Source organism: Salminus brasiliensis, chromosome 9 (assembly GCF_030463535.1).
Source record: "Salminus brasiliensis chromosome 9, fSalBra1.hap2, whole genome shotgun sequence".
NCBI classification, from domain to species: Eukaryota; Metazoa; Chordata; class Actinopteri; order Characiformes; family Bryconidae; genus Salminus; species Salminus brasiliensis.
This window is the reverse complement of record NC_132886.1, coordinates 41,426,691-41,447,166: the sequence shown is the minus strand read 5'-3', so window position 1 is coordinate 41,447,166 and position 20,476 is coordinate 41,426,691. Positions and strand designations below refer to the sequence as shown.

At 47.2% G+C, this 20,476-nt stretch overlaps 2 protein-coding genes across 4 annotated transcripts in view; one reads left to right on the top strand and one right to left on the bottom strand.

Annotated features, from left to right (window-relative positions):
* htr5ab (5-hydroxytryptamine (serotonin) receptor 5A, genome duplicate b) overlaps positions 1–7,005 on the top strand; it is a 32,765-nt gene extending 25,760 nt beyond the window's left edge. The window contains exon 3 of the mRNA XM_072688490.1: positions 5,419–7,005. Within this exon, the coding sequence (XP_072544591.1) occupies positions 5,419–5,751 (333 nt within the window). The 3' untranslated portion in view covers positions 5,752–7,005. The remainder of the gene's footprint in view (positions 1–5,418) is intronic.
* The window catches only part of ro60 (Ro60, Y RNA binding protein), a 101,849-nt gene that overhangs the window by 51,524 nt on the left and 29,849 nt on the right, over positions 1–20,476 (bottom strand). The gene's annotated exons all lie outside the window — the stretch shown is intronic.

Sequence of the window (20,476 nt, the reverse complement as noted above, 5' to 3'; positions counted from 1 at the left end):
CCCTACCACCATCCACCTAACGACCATGTAGAGATGCCCTGGTGACCACCTGGGACAACATAGCAACCACCTAGCAACACTCTAGCACCCAGTTAGCTTGAACCTCTTGAACACTATTGCACTATTGCATAGTATAACGTCATCAACCTCCTGGAATACCTTAGTGACCATCTAGCCATTTAGCAAGACAGTAGAAACCATGTGGAACACCATAGCGCCACCTGCATAGTAAAACCATAGCAACTGGCTTGCAAGACCCTAGCACCCACCTGGTATACCAGAGCAACTATATAAAAACAGCTTGTACAACAAAGCTACCACCCACAGCAACATCCTAGCAACCCCCAAAAGGGGGTATATTGAGTCTGCAGTGCCATACATCCACCTAACGACCTGGTGACCACCTGGGACAACACAGCAACCACCTGACAACACTCCCCTTGAACCTCTTGAACACTATTGCATAGTAGAATCCCATCAACCTCCGGGAATACCATAGCAACCAGCTAGCCAGTTAGCAGCACACGGTGCAGGGTGTTATCCTGGCGTGGCGTGGCGTGGCGTGAATCTGCGATGCTCTAATTTAGTAATTGAACAGTGAGTGTTGTATCTGAAGGCAGGCTGATAGACGCAGTGTGAGAAGTTTAATAGCGTAGCAGATCGGCAGCAGGAACTGTAGTCCGGGTTCGCTGTGGATGAATCTTTTCAGGTCGGGAGATTTTCTAAGGCTGTTAGCGGGAGGTTCTGGTGCTGCCCGGGTGAAATTGAATGTTTCTCGGTCTGTAAAAGCTCCCTGTGCTCTTAACCGAGCTAAATGTGAAAGAGATAGCACTCGCTTTGCTGCTTTGCAGGTCAATAAGACTTTCCTTCACCCCCCACCTCCTGCCTGAATGTCGGGAAGGAGTTTCTGTGGAAGGTTCTTCTGGGCTCCATCATAACGAGGTGAACTTTCAGAGAAGACCAAATAATCATGACCGTGACTGACGGACTGAAAAACGTGGCGAATTGAGCCGTTCGCAGGAAGGGGAAATAGTCTTGGAAGAACTGAAGGTGAGGCTGAACCCTGCAGATAGAGGAAGACACACTCCTGAAGCTTGTATAAATAACCCTTTTATCACTCAAGTCCACAAAGCTTTCCTCATCTCTGAAGATCTTCTGACAGTTTCCCCCATTATTCACTGCATACAGACATAATATCTCCGGCCCGAAGCGCCATGGATGGAGCACTGCATTAATAGGCCACAAAATGCCAGTTCTAGACTGCTGTAAGCTGAACGGGTGGGGCTAAACTGCTGTAGGCTGAACGGGTGGGTCTAAACTGCTGTAGGCTGAACGGGTGGGGCTAGACTGCTGTAGGCTGAACGGGTGGGTCTAAACTGCTGTAGGCTGAACGGGTGGGGCTAGACTGCTGTAGGCTGAACGGGTGGGTTTAAACTGCTGTAGGCTGAACGGGTGGGGCTAGACTGCTGTAGGCTGAACGGGTGGGTCTAAACTGCTGTAGGCTGAACGGGTGGGGCTAGACTGCTGTAGGCTGAACGGGTGGGTCTAAACTGCTGTAGGCTGAACGGGTGGGGCTAAACTGCTGTAGGCTGAATAGGAGAGCTAGACTGCTGTAGGCTGAACGGGTGGGGCTAAACTGCTGTAGGCTGAACGGGTGGGTCTAGACTGCTGTAGGCTGAACAGGTGGGTCTAAACTGCTGCAGGCTGAACGGGTGGGTCTAAACTGCTATAGGCTGAACGGGCGTGGCTAAACTGCTGTAGGCTGAACAGGTGGGTCTAAACTGCTGTAGGCTGAACGGGTGGGGCTAGACTGCTGTAGGCTGAACAGGTGGGGCTAAACTGCTATAGACTGAACGGGTAAGGCTAAACTGCTGTAGGCTGAATGGGTGGGGCTAAACTGCTGTAGGCTGAACGGGCGGGGCTAAACTGCTGTAGGCTGCACGGGTGGGGCTAAACTGCTGTAGGCTGAACAGGTGGGTTTAAACTGCTGTAGGCTGAATGGGCGTGGCTATAGCTCTATAGGTGACCTCTTTCCATATATGTGGACTAGCTGTAGACCTGGGCAATATAAAAACTGCAGGCTAACTAAATGTAGCCTCACAGATGAGCCCCAGGGTGGAGCTTAACATACCAAACACGATAGAGCAGCAGTTTCGTATTCACATATTCAGTTTTCCCCCCCAAGACCTTATTATTTATTCTACAATGGCCTCGCTGCTCTAATCACAGCCAATCAAGACACAATAGCGAAAGCGCTAAGCTGCGTGGTTCGTTGTCTGAGCTTTATTCTCCTCTCTCCGACGCTGTTCTAACTGCTGCTGCTCTTGATCAGCTGAAAGCTGCTTGAGGAAGCTTTTTGTGGCGATAGCGGCGGTGTCATCAACCCGCCAGACGAGCCTCGCTAAAGATAAGAAACATCAAACAGCGGGAGGGCTCAGAAGGAGCTTGGCGGACTCTCGGGACGGGAGCTGATCTGCATGCAGGTTCTCAGATCACATAAACGAAGCTGAGCGGCTCGGTCCGAATCACCGTCGCCATCGCTAATCATAAAGGACGCTACTGTGAGCGTTTAAACACCACCTGGGAGCAAACCAGTCGACCGAGGACGAGGAACACTTCTAAAGAAGATCAAAAAGACTTTAGTTCTACACTACATTAGCTATGATGCTAACGTAGCGAACATGCAGCTTATTAGAGCGTAAACAATCAGTAAATAACCAGAGCTCGGGCTAAAGCTCAGAACACTGATGTTCACAATCCCCTCTATGGCAATGCTAATTTGTGTTAGCCCTATTATGGGGTTCTAGTACAGTGTTAGCACACAGCTAACCACAATGCACTTGAGCATTTCATGGCAGTTCTTCATTAAACAGGAACATTCAGAGCTGGATCTCAGATCTCTTCAGTCAAGACGAATTGGTTTTAGCACAGGAGCTACAAGGCTAATGTAGCTAACAAGTAATGGAAGTTTATTAGCATGTTAACTATTAGCATTAAACAGCAAGAGGGCTCAAAATAAAATGTTCGCACTGACACTCACTCTCACTGCCAATCTAGAACCTCCAGCATGACTAGAGTTATGTGTTCTGCTCACACTACCACTCGCCGCCTGTCTAGAACCCCCAGAAGGACTAGCCTGACATATATTCTTCACACCACCAATCACACTCACTGCCAATCTAGAACCTCCAGCATGACTAGAGTTATGTGTTCTGCTCACACTACCACTCGCCGCCTGTCTAGAACCCCCAGAAAGACTAGCCTGACATATATTCTTCTCACACCACTGCCTATCTAGAACCTCAACAGATTCACACTACTGCCTTCATTCACAGCCAATCAGGAACCTCCAGGAGGACTAGAGTAGCAAGTTTCACAGTCCCACCCACTGTAAATGAGAACGTGATTGGTTGGTCCTTAACTGTGTTGGTGGTTAATCAGAAGGTCTTCAGTTCTAACAGTGAAGTCCCGACCAATGGGAGAGCTGGTCTGGTACCACTGAGAGAATCCTCCTGATTGGACAGTTCTCTGCTCAGTTTCACACATTTAACCCCTTAGTTTCCAGCAGAGCTGAATAGTGTAATCAGACTAGCACCTCAGATCTGACTGCATTTGTAGAACTTTGGGTCAGTGTTTACTAATAAAACAGCCTTACAGAACCGAACAGAACTGGATCCGTCGTCGTTCCTGTGGCAGCTGATCTGCTGCTGCTGAAGTGTGAGGCTTTGTAGCGTGACTGTGAATTATCTGTAGCATCATGCTGTGCTCCACCCACCCAAACAGGAGAACCATGCTGTAGCTCTGTATTACACCAGAGCCTCAGTAACACTTCTATAGCCTGTCTAAACCTCGCCTTCCCCTGCCTTGTGCTTCCACTCACCAGCCACTTTATTAGAAACACCCCACCTTGTGCTTCCACTCACCGGCCACTTTATTAGAAACACCCCACCTTGTGTTTCCACTCACCGGCCACTTTATTAGAAACACCTACCTTGTGCTTCCACTCACTGGCCACTTTATTAGAAACAGCTACCTTGTGCAACCACTCACTGGCCACTTTATTAGAAACACCCACCTTGTGCTTCCACTCACTGGCCACTTTATTAGAAACACCCCACCTTGTGCTTCCACTCACCGGCCACTTTATTAGAAACACCTACCTTGTGCTTCCACTCACCGGCCACTTTATTAGAAACACCCCACTTTGTGTTTCCACTCACTGGCCACTTTATTAGAAACACCTACCTTGTGCTTCCACTCACTGGCCACTTTATTAGAAACACCAACCTTGTGCTTCCACTCACTGGCCACTTTATTAGAAACACCTACCTTGTGCTTCCACTCACTGGCCACTTTATTAGAAACACCTACCTTGTGCTTCCACTCACTGGCCACTTTATTAGAAACACCAACCTTGTGCTTCCACTCACTGGCCACTTTATTAGAAACAGCTACCTTGTGCAACCACTCACTGGCCACTTTATTAGAAACCCCTCCCTTATGCTTCCACTCACTGGCCACTTTATTAGAAACACCCACCTTGTGCTTCCACTCACTGGCCACTTTATTAGAAACAGCTACCTTGTGCTTCCACTCACTGGCCACTTTATTAGAAACAGCTACCTTGTGCAACCACTCACTGGCCACTTTATTAGAAACACCCACCTTGTGCTTCCACTCACTGGCCACTTTATTAGAAACCCCTCCCTTATGCTTCCACTCACTGGCCACTTTATTAGAAACCCCTCCCTTATGCTTCCACTCACTGGCCACTTTATTAGAAACACCCACCTTGTGCTTTTACTGCAAAATTCATTTCAGGAGGAATGCTGGAGGATCGGGTGTCCACAAACTTTTGGACGCTTCGTGTGAAAGGTTTTTGTCTGCTAGTGACAGTATTTGCATTCGGATTTGATGGTCTTCTCGTTTCCATGGTGAAATCTAGCAGCTGGTCGCACTGTTTTTCCCCCCCAGTTGATAAGAGGCTGGTCAGCAGCTTCAGGTGGCCTTTACTGTCCACCTTGCGGCCGTCGAGCTGATCAGCGGGTTATTTCAGACTGATGAGGAGTACGTGCTCATTTATCTGGCTGAGCATTCGGAAAAGCTCAGTTGTCCCCAGCGGTCTGATGGACAGTGACGATGATCATAATGATAAAGCGTGGTCCAAGCATCAAGGTTCTTCACGTCTGTCCACTCTATGGGCAAAAGTGATGGACAACAAATTGTTGGCGAATAGCAACAGGGTCACAGTGTGTTAACCATCAGCATTAGCCACACTCTCAGCCTCTCCTCTAATCTGATCCTTTTAGAGAGATGCAGGTTCTTCCTCCGACAGCGACAACATTTACTCTCAGGTCAAACGGCCTCCTGGTTTCCATGGTGAAATCTCTCTGACCAATCGCTCTGTGTGTTTGTCAGGTGAAGGAGGCCAGCCAGCAGCCTCAGATGGCCTTCACGGTGCGGCACACGGCCGTCTCCTTCCAGACGGAGGGCGAGACGTGGCGGGAGCAGAAGGAGCGGCGGGCGGCGCTGATGGTGGGCATCCTGATCGGAGTCTTCGTCCTCTGCTGGATCCCTTTCTTCCTGGCCGAGCTCATCACCCCGCTGTGCTCCTGTGACATCCCCCCGGCCTGGAAGAGCGTCTTCCTGTGGCTGGGCTACTCCAACTCCTTCTTCAACCCGCTCATCTACACGGCCTTCAACAAGAACTACAACAGCGCCTTCAGAAACCTCTTTTCCAGGCAGCGCTGACTGACCACGGCTGGGTCACTTGTGGAAGACTGTAATGTTCATATGACCCACACACTCACTCTGACAGACTGTAATACACTACAGGAAGCGTAGGGGCGCTCTATAATGCTCTATAATGTTCATATGATCCACACGCTCATTCTGACAGACTGTAATACACTACAGGAAGCGTAGGGGGCGCTCTATAATGCCCTATAATGTTCATATGATCCACACGCTCATTCTGACAGATTGTAATACACTACAGGAAGCGCAGGGGGCGCTCTATAATGCTCTATAATGCTCATATGATTCACACACTCACTCTGACAGACTGTAATACACTACAGGAAGCGTAGGGGGTGCTTTATAATGCTCTATAATTTTCATATGATCCACTGGATTAATATCCAGTATGAAGTTCTAATATCATTAATATCCAGAATGAAGTTCTAATAACATTAATATCCAGTATGAAGCTTTAAATGTATATGATAAAGGTTATTACTGTGTACAAAATTACACAAACTGTTACCAAATAATGTATTTAGAACTTAATGCTAGGTTCATGGTAATTGGCTCCAGAGGGTCCTATTCTATTGGCAGTACTTCTCTACAGAGATTAGACAAGCTAAATGCATTTATTAGAAAAGGTGTCCACAAACATTTGGACATATAGTGTATTTTTAACATCACGCACTCACAGCACAAAGAAGACCACATCACTCACACACACACACACACACACACACACACACACACACACACACACACACAAGCTCCTTCTCCCCCGGCTAATCAATCACCTGCAGGAGCCTCTTCTGCAGTCAGCTCTGAACGACAGCGGCAAGAGAGAGAATAAAGGATGACAGGCCGGGGACGGGGACGGGGACGGGGACGGGGTGATGAGAGGAGAGTAACGGAGGACGGACGGACAGACGGACAGCTGTGCTTCACTCTCTCAGCTTCTCCCAGTCAGAGAGAGCTGCATAAACACAGACGCCACTGTGGGCAACCTTCAGGTCCCTGATGATCAGCAGGCTGCAGAGACCTCCCGATCAAACCCGCAACCCCCCCCCAGTCTGCTGAGACACTGAGACCATGTGGCTCCATCCATCAACCCTTACAGTCATCACTAGCGTGTGACTCCACAGTTTTAATGTGTCGTCTGAACTCTGTTCTGTTTTAATGTAAAAAAGATAAATCTGCTAAACTGTTAACCATGTTTTTTACTTCTGTAAAATAAGAACATTAAAACATCTCCTCTTCTACTGACCAGTCTGACCCGGGACTGACTGAAGATAACTGTTGTACTGGCCACTTTATTAGAAACACCCAGCTTTGTGCTTCCTCACTGGCCACTTTATTAGAAACACCCACCTCCTAGTGCTTTATCGCTGGCCACTTTATTAGAAACACCCACCTCCCTGTTCTTCCTCACCGGCCACTTTATTAGAAACACCCATTTCCTAGTGCTTCCTCACTGGCCACTTTATTAGAAACACCCACCTCCTAGTGCTTTATCGCTGGCCACTTTATTAGAAACACCCACCTCCCTGTTCTTCCTCACCGGCCACTTTATTAGAAACACCCACTTCCTAGTGCTTCCTCACTGGCCACTTTATTAGAAACACCCAGCTTTGTTCTTCCTCACTGGCCATTTTATTAGAAACACCCAGCTTTGTGCTTCCTCACTGGCCACTTTATTAGAAACACCCACCTCCTAGTGCTTTATCGCTGGCCACTTTATTAGAAACACCCACCTCCTAGTGCTTCCTCACTGGCCACTTTATTAGAAACACCCACTTCCTAGTGCTTCCTCACTGGCCACTTTATTAGAAACACTCCACCTTGTGTTTCCACTCACCGGCCACTTTATTAGAAACACCTACCTTGTGCTTCCACTCACTGGCCACTTTATTAGAAACAGCTACCTTGTGCAACCACTCACTGGCCACTTTATTAGAAACACCCACCTTGTGCTTCCACTCACTGGCCACTTTATTAGAAACACCCCACCTTGTGCTTCCACTCACCGGCCACTTTATTAGAAACACACACCTCCTAGTGCTTTATTGCTGGCCACTTTATTAGAAACACCCACCTCCCTGTTCTTCCTCACCGGCCACTTTATTAGAAACACCCATCTCCTAGTGCTTCCTCACTGGCCACTTTATTAGAAACACCCAGCTTTGTTCTTCCTCACCGGCCACTTTATTAGAAACACCCATCTCCTAGTGCTTCCTCACTCAGAAAAACTCATCTTCTAGCTTCAGACAGCAACTGCAGCAGTGTGTGTGTGTGTGTGTGTATGTCGGGGTGTGTGTGTGTATGTCGGGGTGTGTGTGTGTCGGGGTGTGTGTGCGACTGCTCCTCTAACTCTTGTCTCCTCAGTAGTGAGGTTGTGTCGGGGGGCTGTGGACGTGCGAGACTGGGTGGTGTTTTCACACACTGCCCATAAACACTCCTCACTTTCTGTACCTGCAAGACAGAGCCCATAAACACACACACACACACACACACACACACACACACACACACACACACACACACACACACACAGGGAGAGAGATGTGGGTGATGTGGGTGAGGTGGGCTAAAGAGGGTGATGCAAAGACAGATCAATCAAAAGAGTGAAAGTTAAAGAAAGAAAGATCTAAAGACAGAGAGTGATTTAAAGGGAGAGCTTGATCAAAGTCAAGAGTGACGAAGAGTGTGCGAGATCAAAGTGATTTAAAGAAAGAGGGATCTGAAGAGATGTATCTAAAGAGAAGTGATCAAGAGTGAGAGAGTGATCTAAAAGGATTTAGTGAGTGATCCACACTATTACCTTAGTCTGGGAGGGGTCTTAATGTTTTGCTTCATCAGTGTGTGTATATTTGTGCAATTGTGTGTGTGTAGGTGTGTGTGTGTGTGTGTGTGTGTGTGTGGAGTGGTTGAGTCCCTTTGATCTATCATGTATTTGCAGTATTATAATATAATATTGTTCTTCATTTAGCATTCAGCAGCAGACAAGATCAAAGTTCCCTTACTGCCTCTGTGTGTGTGTTTGTGTGCGCGAGTGTGTGTGTGTGTGTGTGTGTGTGTGTGCAGATGGAGCGGAATATGAAGTCATTTTTGTGAATGATCAGATAATCTGTTCTAACCGTATGTAAATACAGACACCACTAGGGGGCGCTCTGTTCAATTTAGTTGATTATGTAGCTCCCAGTCTGTGACCAGTAGAAACCAGAGCTGGACTGGGAGCTAAAGTCGGGCCTGGAAATTCGTCTAGACCAGAGCACCGCAACCACAGTGTCTGAGGTGGTTCTTCTAGGGTTCTTCAAACGGTTCCTTAAGGGTTCTTTAGTAAAGGTAGTGGTTCTATCATAGAACCATAACACCTCAAAGACAGAGGAGAGACCCGGGCACTACTGCCTTCCATACACAGTGTCCAGTGTGTCCAGTGCGACTGTGGAGAACCCAGTCCGGTCAGGTGTTTGGACGTGGTTCTGACGGACGCGGGGAGAGCAGGAGCACTCTGGGGTGCTGTGTTTCACTCTGGAGAGAGGAACCCAACAAAGAGCACATTAGCATGTAAACGCGGCGGCGGCGGAGATGAAAGCGGAACGAGTCGAGCTTCCGGTAATTTCTGTTCACAAGGCCGTCCTCTGATTCCCACCGCACTGAGCCGGAGAATTACCTCCCATAAACAGACACGTGATCCACACACACACACACACACACACACACACACACACACACACACACACACAAAAATCATTCTCATTATCTTCTGGAGAGAGAGAGAGAGAGAGAGAGATGTGTTTGGAAAACAAGAACATTAAGTCTTCATCTACAACACAAAGTCTATCACTCTTCAGATCACTCTCTAATTCACCCTCTACCGCTAAAGATCACTCTCTCTCTCTCTCTCTCTCATTAGATAGCGTTATCTGTACATACCTGTCTAAATCACACTCTTTCTCTTAAGATCACTCTCTCTAAATCACACTGTTTCTCTTAGGATCACTCTCTCTAAATCGCACTCTTTCTCTTAGGATCACTCTCTCTAAATCACACTGTTTCTCTTAGGATCACTCTCTCTAAATCACACTCTTTCTCTTAGGATCACTCTCTCTAAATCACACTCTTTCTCTTAGGATCACTCTCTCTAAATTACACTGTTTCTCTTAGGATCACTCTCTCTAAATCACACTCTTTCTCTTAGGATCACTCCCTCTAAATCACACTCTTTCTCTTAGGATCACTCCCTCTAAATCACACTCTTTCTCTTAGGATCACTCTCTCTAAATCACACTGTTTCTCTTAGGATCACTCTCTCTAAATCACACTCTTTCTCTTAGGATCACTCTCTCTAAATCACACTCTTTCTCTTAGGATCACTCTCTCTCTAAATCACACTGTTTCTCTTAGGATCACGCTCTCTAAATTGCACTCTTTCTCTTAGGATCACTCTCTCTAAATCACACTCTTTCTCTTAGGATCACTCTCTCTAAATCATACTCTTTCTCTTAGGATCACTCTCTCTAAATCGCACTCTTTCTCTTAGGATCACTCTCTCTAAATCACACTGTTTCTCTTAGGATCACTCTCTCTAAATCACACTGTTTCTCTTAGGATCACTCTCTCTAAATCACACCCTTTCTTAAGATCACTCTCTCTAAATCATACTCTTTCTCTTAGGATCACCCTCTCTTAATTGCACTCTTTCTCTTAGGATCACGCTCTCTAAATTGCAATCTTTCTCTTAGGATCACTCTCTAAATCATACTCTTTCTCTTAGGATCACTCTCTCTAAATTGCACTCTTTCTCTTAGGATCACTCTCTCTAAATCACACTCTTTCTCTTAGGATCACTCTCTCTAAATCATACTCTTTCTCTTAGGATCACTCTCTAAATCGCACTCTTTCTCTTAGGATCACTCTCTCTAAATCACACTGTTTCTCTTAGGATCACTCTCTCTAAATCACACCCTTTCTTAAGATCACTCTCTCTAAATCATACTCTTTCTCTTAGGATCACCCTCTCTTAATTGCACTCTTTCTCTTAGGATCACGCTCTCTAAATTGCAATCTTTCTCTTAGGATCACTCTCTAAATCATACTCTTTCTCTTAGGATCACTCTCTAAATCATACTCTTTCTCTTAGGATCACTCTCTCTAAATTGCACTCTTTCTCTTAGGATCACTCTCTAAATCACACCCTTTCACTCTCTCTTTGAATACCATTGTTTGTAAATCTCTGTCTCTACATCGCACTTCCTCAAAAACACACTTTAAGATCACTCTCTCTAAATCACACATCTTTCTCTCACTCGTTCTCTAGATCACCCCATCTCTATATCCAAATCACTCTCTAAAATACACTCTATATCACCCTAAATCACTCCCTCTAAATGACCCTATATCTCTCTTAACCAACCCTCTTTTTCAGTTCACTCCTTAGTGTTCGGTTGTTCTGAGGAATGAGGCGTCAGAGTGAGGGCAGGCTGCTGAAGGGTAAACCCTTTACGGGGCGTTGCTCTGTACCGTGATGAGATTTTGTGAAGATGGAGCGTTTCTATTGGTCGTTTCCTCCTGCAGTGATGAGCAGCTGTTCAGTTAGCTGGTTGTGTTCTGGCCGACAGTAACAGGCTTGTTTTGATGACTGTGAATCGGAGCAGAAGCTTTAAAAGAACCCTCTCTATTTCTGTCCTCTCCAGCAGAACCCAGAGCCAAGTCCTCTGTAAGACAGCGGAACCCAGTGAGCCTGTAGGAGGTGTGGGTGGAGCGGGAGGAGAGTGGGAGGAGAGCGGGAGGCAGGAAGGTTTTTTTCTTTTTCACACTGAGATGAAAAGGACAGACGTTCTGGTGGCAGAAACACACACACACACACACACACACACACACACACACACACATCCCCCTGAAGCACAGCTGCTTCCAACAGACCAACAGCACCCTATTACAGCCCACTGAACACCTCCACAGGGTTCGAGGAGAGTGAGGATTTAGACACTTTATTAGAAACACCTACTACCTTGTGCGTCCTCAACTCGCCGGCCACTTTATTAGAAACACCTACTGCCTTGTGCGTCCTCACCTCGCCGGCCACTTTATTAGAAACGCCTACTGCCTTGTGCGTCCTCACCTCGCCGGCCACTTTATTAGAAACGCCTACTGCCTTGTGTGTCCTCACCTTGTTGGCCACTTTATTGGAAACGTCTACTGCCTTGTGCATCCCCACATCACTGGCCACTTTATTAGAAACGCCTACTGCCTTGTGCATCCTCACCTCGCCGGCCACTTTATTAGAAGCACCTACCTTGTGATTGGCCACTTTATTAGAAACGAGAGCTTGCTAATAAACTACAGTAATCATTCAGCCCTCATTTCCTCCCAGTGATGCTCTGCAGAGAAACCCGACGAGCTCCTGAGACTCCTGAGTTATCCCATAACATCCTCTCAAGTCTAACAGGCTTAACCACGTGTGACAGAGAGGAGGTTCAGCTCTCGCACTTAAAGCTCCTCTCGTCACGACTCGCAAATGAAATCCCCACCGTAATCAGATCTGAGATAATCTGATCTACAGTGTGTTCCTACCTGCTGCCTTCCTGCTGCAACCCCCGTCAGAGAGGACGGCAAACACACTCTGTGCTTTATCGCTGGAAACACACACCTTGTGCTAACTTACTGGCCACTTTATTAGAAACACTGACCTTGTACTTTCTCATTGGCCACTTAGCCAATCAGAACTAGCCATTAGAAACACCTACTTATCTTAAACGTCCACTGACTGGCCACTTTATTAGAAACACCCACCTTGGATTAACTCCCTGGCCACTTTATCAGAAACACTTACCTTCTTGAGTTTCATCACCGGCTAATTTATTAGAAACACCTACTGCCTTGAGCTTCCACTTACTGACCACTTTATTAGAAACACCTACTGGCCACTTTATTAGAAACACCTACTGCCTTGAGCTTCCACTTACTGACCACTTTATTAGAAACACCTACTGGCCACTTTATTAGAAACATCTACTGCCTTGAGCTTCCACTTACTGACCACTTTATTAGAAACACCTACTGGCCACTTTATTAGAAACACCTACTGCCTTGAGCTTCCACTTACTGACCACTTTATTAGAAACACCTACTGGCCACTTTATTAGAAACACCTACTGCCTTGAGCTTCCACTTACTGACCACTTTATTAGAAACACCTACTGGCCACTTTATTAGAAACACCTACTGCCTTGAGCTTCCACTTACTGACCACTTTATTAGAAACACCTACTTGCCACTTTATTAGAAACACCTACTGCCTTGAGCTTCCACTTACTGACCACTTTATTAGAAACACCTACTGGCCACTTTATTAGAAACATCTACTGCCTTGTGCTTCCATATACTGACCACTTTATTAGAAACACCTACTGGCCACTTTATTAGAAACACCTACTGCCTTGAGCTTCCACTTACTGGCCACTTTATTAGAAACACCTACTGGCCACTTTATTAGAAACACCTACTGCCTTGAGCTTCCACTTACTGACCACTTTATTAGAAACACCTACTGGCCACTTTATTAGAAACACCTACTGCCTTGAGCTTCCACTTACTGACCACTTTATTAGAAACACCTACTGGCCACTTTATTAGAAACACCTACTGCCTTGAGCTTCCACTTACTGACCACTTTATTAGAAACACCTACTGGCCACTTTATTAGAAACATCTACTGCCTTGTGCTTCCATATACTGACCACTTTATTAGAAACACCTACTGGCCACTTTATTAGAAACACCTACTGCCTTGAGCTTCCACTTACTGACCACTTTATTAGAAACACCTACTGGCCACTTTATTAGAAACACCTACTGCCTTGAGCTTCCACTTACTGACCACTTTATTAGAAACACCTACTGGCCACTTTATTAGAAACATCTACTGCCTTGTGCTTCCATATACTGACCACTTTATTAGAAACACCTACTGGCCTCTTTATTAGAAACATCTACTGCCTTGCGCTTTCAGTTACTGACCACTTTATTAGAAACACCTACTGGCCACTTTATTAGAAACATCTACTGCCTTGTGCTTCCATATACTGACCACTTTATTAGAAACACCTACTGGCCATTTCATTATAAACACCTACTGCCTTGTGCTTCCTCACTGACCCACCCGGTGTTAACTCACTGGTCACTTTATCAGAAACAACTACATCCTTGAGTTTTATCACCAGCTAATTTATTAGAAACATCTACTGCCTTGCGCTTCCATTCACTGGCCACTATATTGGAAACCTTCTTTATCTGCTGTAGTAAAGTGAGCTCTGCTGTTCAGCGCTCTCTGCTGAAGAAACTCTGCCCGTTTCCTGATGTCCAGCTTCAGGGATCAGTGGATGATCTAGAACAAATGAAGGGCTTAGGACACTTCTGTCTCCCGTCCCGTGAGGACGCCTCCAGCTCAGTGAGACGGAGAGCGCGGTCCGAGTTAAACCGAATGAAAGCATGTGACGTTTATCAGCTCCTGGAGAGCGTCCTTGAAGTGGCCTGGATGCCAAAATCAATGGACCGATCGACCGGCCAATAAAAAATGAGGTTTGTATTCATCATCATCCAAGAACACTCTGAGGTCAGTACACATGCAGGGCAGATGCAGTTAAGCTCATCAATCTAAACTCATTAACGACGACATTGCTGGTCAGTTTCCGATCACACCGCCGCTGCTGTCCAGATCTTCTTGGGGTGATGGAGCGTTTTCAGAAGAGGGCATCCAGCTGGGAGCTTGTCCCTTTTTTGCTGCAGTAACAGCCTCCACTCTTCTGGGAAGGCTTTACACTAGAGACTGGAACATTGCTGTGAGGAGGATTAGATTGCATTCATCCACACACACAAGAGCAAGAGCATCAGTGAGGTCGGGTTCTGATGTTTAATAGTTTTGCCACTTCAACTCATCCCAAAGGTACTGGGTGGAGCTCCATCATCACTCCAGAGAACCCAAGGCCCAATGCCGGGGGGCTTTATTATACCCCTCTAGCCCACGTTTATTATGGTGACTCTGATTTCTTTACAGTGGTGGTGAATAGATCCTTGAAGGCGTCGGTCGCCATGACAACATGACTTTTGACATTTCCTATCCAAACACACCAGTGAAGCTACAACACGAGTCGTCTGGGTTTTATATGGAATGATGATGATGATGATGATGATGATGATGGTGATAAAATAGTGGAGAACCTCAACTAGGGACTACTTTCTGTAGCCGCACTACACCCTAAAGGCAGCATGTATCCCTCCACCATTTTAATGATCTGGTTTTAAAAGCAGGTTCTAGAGCCGAACTCTTCTCAGAACTCTGGTAGAACAGTGTCTCAGGCATCAGGCAGCGTCTTCATCACCATTAGGTGAAGAACTTTCTGTGAGGAGCTTCTTTTTATTAGAGCTTCAGACGTCTGCTTCCCTTCACCTCCACTGTAGAACCCCAGCTCTGACTGGGGGAGGTTATCTAGAACCGAGCGTTTCTCACTAAACCCCCCACTCTGTTCAGATCTTGATGGTTAATTATGGAGGTCGTTTTAAAGGTTGATGGACATCTCCTTTAAGATACTCCCACAGTATGAAGGTTGACGTTCACGTCACACTTCTGATTGAGTCTTCTGGTGTTAAGTGGCTTTGGTTGGCCTGCTGTTCTGTAGCGCTCTTTCTTTCACCACACACACACACACACACACACACACACACACACACACACACACACACACACACACACAGGCAGACCGACGCAGACACAGTGCAATCAGCCAGTACGCCCTATTCTTATTCTAATGCAGTCGTCTGCAGGGTAATTCACCCTCAGTCTCTCCTCGGCCCCGCAGGCAGCTGAGGACTCTCCACACTGCCAGAAAAAGCTCTGAAGAGGCCTCGGGTGAGCCCACGCTGCAGCCTGCTCCCGGACTGACGCTCCTACCCTGTAGTCACTCACACAACTGCCACATTAGAGAGCAGATTCAGAGCCAGACACAGACATACACACACACACACACACACACACACACTTTTCCAACTGTTCCACTGCGCCACCTGGTGGCCTGGGCACTTCGGAGGGGGGCGCACATCCCCAGCTGGCCTGTAACGTTCGGATTTCTCTTGATCGCATAAAAAAGTCACATGGAAAAAGGACACCCCCAGGAAGGACACACTGTGATCGATTACAATCCGATCACAAACCACATTCGGAGGTGGTCAGAGGCCGTGTTCATTAACATGCGTCCCGGGTGATCCGATCATAAGTGGGCAGCACAAACTACAGGTGTGAAGGGTGTACAGTGAAGCTCGAGGATGCACTGAGATCAGATCACTGAAACCACATCGGAACCACATTATTATTACTGTAGTGTGAACGTCCGAACATCATCGCCATGGTTCCCCAACATCAAAGCACCGCCCGCATCAAACGCGTCACTGCCCCAGACAGAACATGCATAGCACTAAGAACCGTGCCACGCCGTCCACCCTCTGCACCAGAGCACGCTACAATAACAAACTAACCAATGGATAAAGGCGACACTCCTGGCTGCTATCCAATCAGAAATGATGTGAGAAATCCGCAGATCACAGGTGTTCCCAGGAGACGGCTATGCGTTTTGGTAGTCATTTGTGATTGGTTACCCCGAGACACATGCCAGGTGTGATCGGGGTGGGTCCACATTTAACACAAGTGTAAACGCAATACGCTGTCTGTGATCGGACCGGAGCTACTATTATACTGTATAGTGATATAATTGGGCCACATGCTAATCAGTGGGGTGTGAGGTTCTACTATATAGGGATTTTACTGGATCAGCCAGCGATGAAATAAAATTCACAAAAATGGAAGGACGCCTGCCGTGTCATCGTGAGGAACGAAGTGACTTCAAGGTATGAATTATCCATGAAGACGACATCTGTCTGCGGTTCTCTCCAGACCCCCGGAGCCTCACCCTGACAGCTGCTGCCTGGAGAAATTTGTCTTCCTGTTGATCTTGGGAGACCTGCGTTATAAATCGGCATCTGTTGGCCCACGGGCGGAGAGACGGGCGTGACATCAGCGGCTTCCGGCCTCAAGTGCAGCGACAAGCTTCGGATCTTCAGTCAGCCAGGTGACAATACAGGGTCTGATGATACAGGGACTGAAGATACAGGGACTGAAGACACAGGGTCTGACGACACAGGGACTAAAGATACAGGGTCTGACCACACAGGGTCTGACGACACAGGGTCTGACGACACAGGGTCTGCAGATACAGGGTCTGACCACACAGGGTCTGACCACACAGGGTCTACAGATAGAGGGTCTGACGACACAGGGACTGACGACACAGGGACTGACCACACAGGGACTGATGGAGCACCAACACCATCACTCCAGAGAACACAGTACTTCCACTGTTCCACAGCTCAATGCTAGGGGGCTTTATACCCCTCTAGCCCACGCCCAGCATTATTAGGCAGCATGGCACTCATTAGAAGGGGCGTCCACAACCTTTCACAGCCGTCCTCCTGGAGAGAGAGAGAGGCTGCAGAGAGATTAAAGGAAAGAGGGCCAGTTGCTCCTCTGGAGGAATGAACACCGCATCGATACGGACCAGCTGCTGAAGCATGAAACAGAAAGTAGGAGGAGGGAAATCTGGCAAAGGTAACCCTCCCAGATCCCTTATGGCCTAAATGCCTTAAAACACACACCATCACACCTTCACTGTCAATAGTTCTGATTCGTAGCTCATAGAGAGAGAGAGAGAGAGAGAGAGAGAGAGAGAGAGAGAGAGAGCAGTAGAGAGACTGTGGGAAAGTACAGAATGAAGACTTTCAGTCCATCACACATCAGAGTCAGGGGCTTCTATTAGGACCTAATCCCATTTCAAAAAACCCCTTTCATCCATGTTTTTCTTACTGACTGAAGCAGACGTCTGAAGCTCTAATAAAAGCTCCTTCACCTAATGGTGATGAAGACGCTGCCTGATGCCTGAGACACTGTTCTACCAGAGTTCTGAGAAGAGCTCGGCTCTAGAACCTGCTTTTAAAATCAGATCATTAAAATGGTGGAGGGATACACGCTGCCTTTAGGGTGTAGTGCGGCTACAGAAAGTAGTCCCTAAAGAAAACTGGATTAGTTGAGACCTGTGTAGCTTAAACTCTGAATGTGTTCATCTTAAACAAACACTGAATTATTGGGGGCGGGGGGACATTGCTGTGAGGATCATCATCATTGCTCCATCATCATCAGAATCAGAGATGCCCTCTTGCCCACACTCAGCATTAAGAAACATGACCTTAGATGACCTCAGGTGATCTCATGTGCCCACAGCTGCTTCAGAGAGTGCAGTGCATTTCTATGTAGATTGTACAAGTGTCAGCAATCAGTGCAGCTTAAGGCAGCGGATTAGGAGGAGTTGAAGAATGGCTGTCCGGATATTTTTGGACATTTTGTAGAGTTTTATCCACTGCCTCTTTAGTGTAAATCTTAATAAAAGATGACTGATTCAGATGCTTGTACCAGAAAGCTCTTAACTCCACATTACTCCGTGGGTACAAATGTGTCACTAGTCCCGGTGAACCCACCCGTCTCAGCAGATCCTGCCTTATCACATCTCAGACACAGCTCGAGTCTGTGGGCTGCAGCCAGCTCAGTATCAGAAGCTCACCTCCCTAGGTTCCTCTGTAGCCCAGCAGATCGACGCAGGTGATACAGCTGACTGCAAATCGAAGCTGTGGCGAGGTGGGCTCGTCAATAGCGCTACTTTCCCAGCAGTGAAATGAACACACACACACACACACACACACACACACACACACACACACACACACACACACCTCACCAAGCTTCTATCCACAAACACACTCCTGCTCTCTGTGCTCCATCTACAACAGCAGGGCCTGCAAATGATCAATGGTTCAATGCAAAAATTGATTAATCCAATTTCAATCTGACTGAGTGTGAAGAAAACAGCTGGCTATTAACTGAAGCCCAATTCTGCAGTTCTGAGGAAGATCTCAGGAAGGCCCAGAAGCCAGGTGTCCTGCTGAGGAGCGTACTGTAGATGTGATGGTGGGTCAGTCAGGAGTGTATTGTAGATGTGATGGTGGGTCAGTCAGGAGTGTACTGTAGATGTGATGGTGGGTCAGGAGCGTACTGTAGATGTGATGGTGGGTCAGTCAGGAGTGTACTGTAGATGTAATGGTGGGTCAGGAGTGTACTGTAGATGTGATGGAGGGACAGTCAGGAGTGTACTGTAGATGTGATGGTGGGTCAGGAGTGTACTGTAGATGTGATGGTGGGTCAGTCAGTCGCGTACTGTAGATGTGATGGTGGGTCAGTCAGTCGCGTACTGTAGATGTGATGGTGGGTCAGTCAGGAGTGTACTGTAGATGTGATGGTGGGTCAGGAGTGTACTGTAGATGTGATGGTGGGTCAGTCAGGAGTGTACTGTAGATGTAATGGTGGGTCAGGAGTGTACTGTAGATGTAATGGTGGGTCAGGAGTGTACTGTAGATGTGATGGAGGGTCAGTCAGGAGTGTACTGTAGATGTGATGGTGGGTCAGTCAGGAGTGTACTGTAGATGTGATGGTGGGTCAGTCAGGAGTGTATTGTAGATGTGATGGTGGGTCAGTCAGGAGTGTACTGTAGATGTGATGATGGGTCAGTCAGGAGTGTATTGTAGATGTGATGGTGGGCCAGGAGTGTACTGTAGATGTGATGATGGGTCAGTCAGGAGTGTATTGTAGATGTAATGGTGGGCCAGGAGTGTACTGTAGATGTGATGGTGGGTCAGTCAGGAGTGTATTGTAGATGTGATGGTGGGTCAGTCAGGAGTGTACTGTAGATGTGATTGTGGGTCAGGAGCATACTGTAGATGTGATGGTGGGTCAGTCAGGAGTGTACTGTAGATGTGATTGTGGGTCAGGAGCATACTGTAGATGTGATGGTGGGTCAGTCAGGAGTGTACTGTAGATGTGATGGTGGGTCAGTCAGGAGTGTACTGTAGATGTGATGGTGGGTCAGGAGTGTACTGTAGATGTGATGGTGGGTCAGGAGTGTACTGTAGATGTGATGATGGGTCAGTCAGGAGTGTATTGTAGATGTGATGGTGGGTCAGTCAGGAATGTACTGTAGATGTGATGGTGGGTCAGTCAGGAGTGTACTGTAGATGTGATGGTGGGTCAGTCAGGAGTGTATTGTAGATGTGATGGTGGGCCAGGAGTGTACTGTAGATGTGGTGATGGGTCAGTCAGGAGTGTATTGTAGATGTAATGGTGGGCCAGGAGTGTACTGTAGATGTGATGATGGGTCAGTCAGGAGTGTACTGTAGATGTGATGGTGGGTCAGTCAGGAGTGTACTGTAGATGTGATGGTGGGCCAGGAGTGTACTGTAGATGTGATGGTGGGTCAGGAGTGTACTGTAGATGTGATGGAGGGTCAGTCAGGAGTGTACTGTAGATGTGATGGAGGGTCAGTCAGGAGTGTACTGTAGAGGTGCTGGTGGGTCAGGAGTGTACTGTAGATGTGATGGTGGGCCAGGAGTGTACTGTAGATGTGATGGTGGGTCAGGAGTGTACTGTAGATGTGATGGTGGGTCAGTCAGGAGTGTACTGTAGATGTGATGGTGGGTCAGGAGTGTACTGTAGATGTGATGGTGGGTCAGGAGTGTACTGTAGATGTGATGGTGGGTCAGTCAGGAGTATACTGTAGATGTGATGGCGATGGACAGTGTTTGA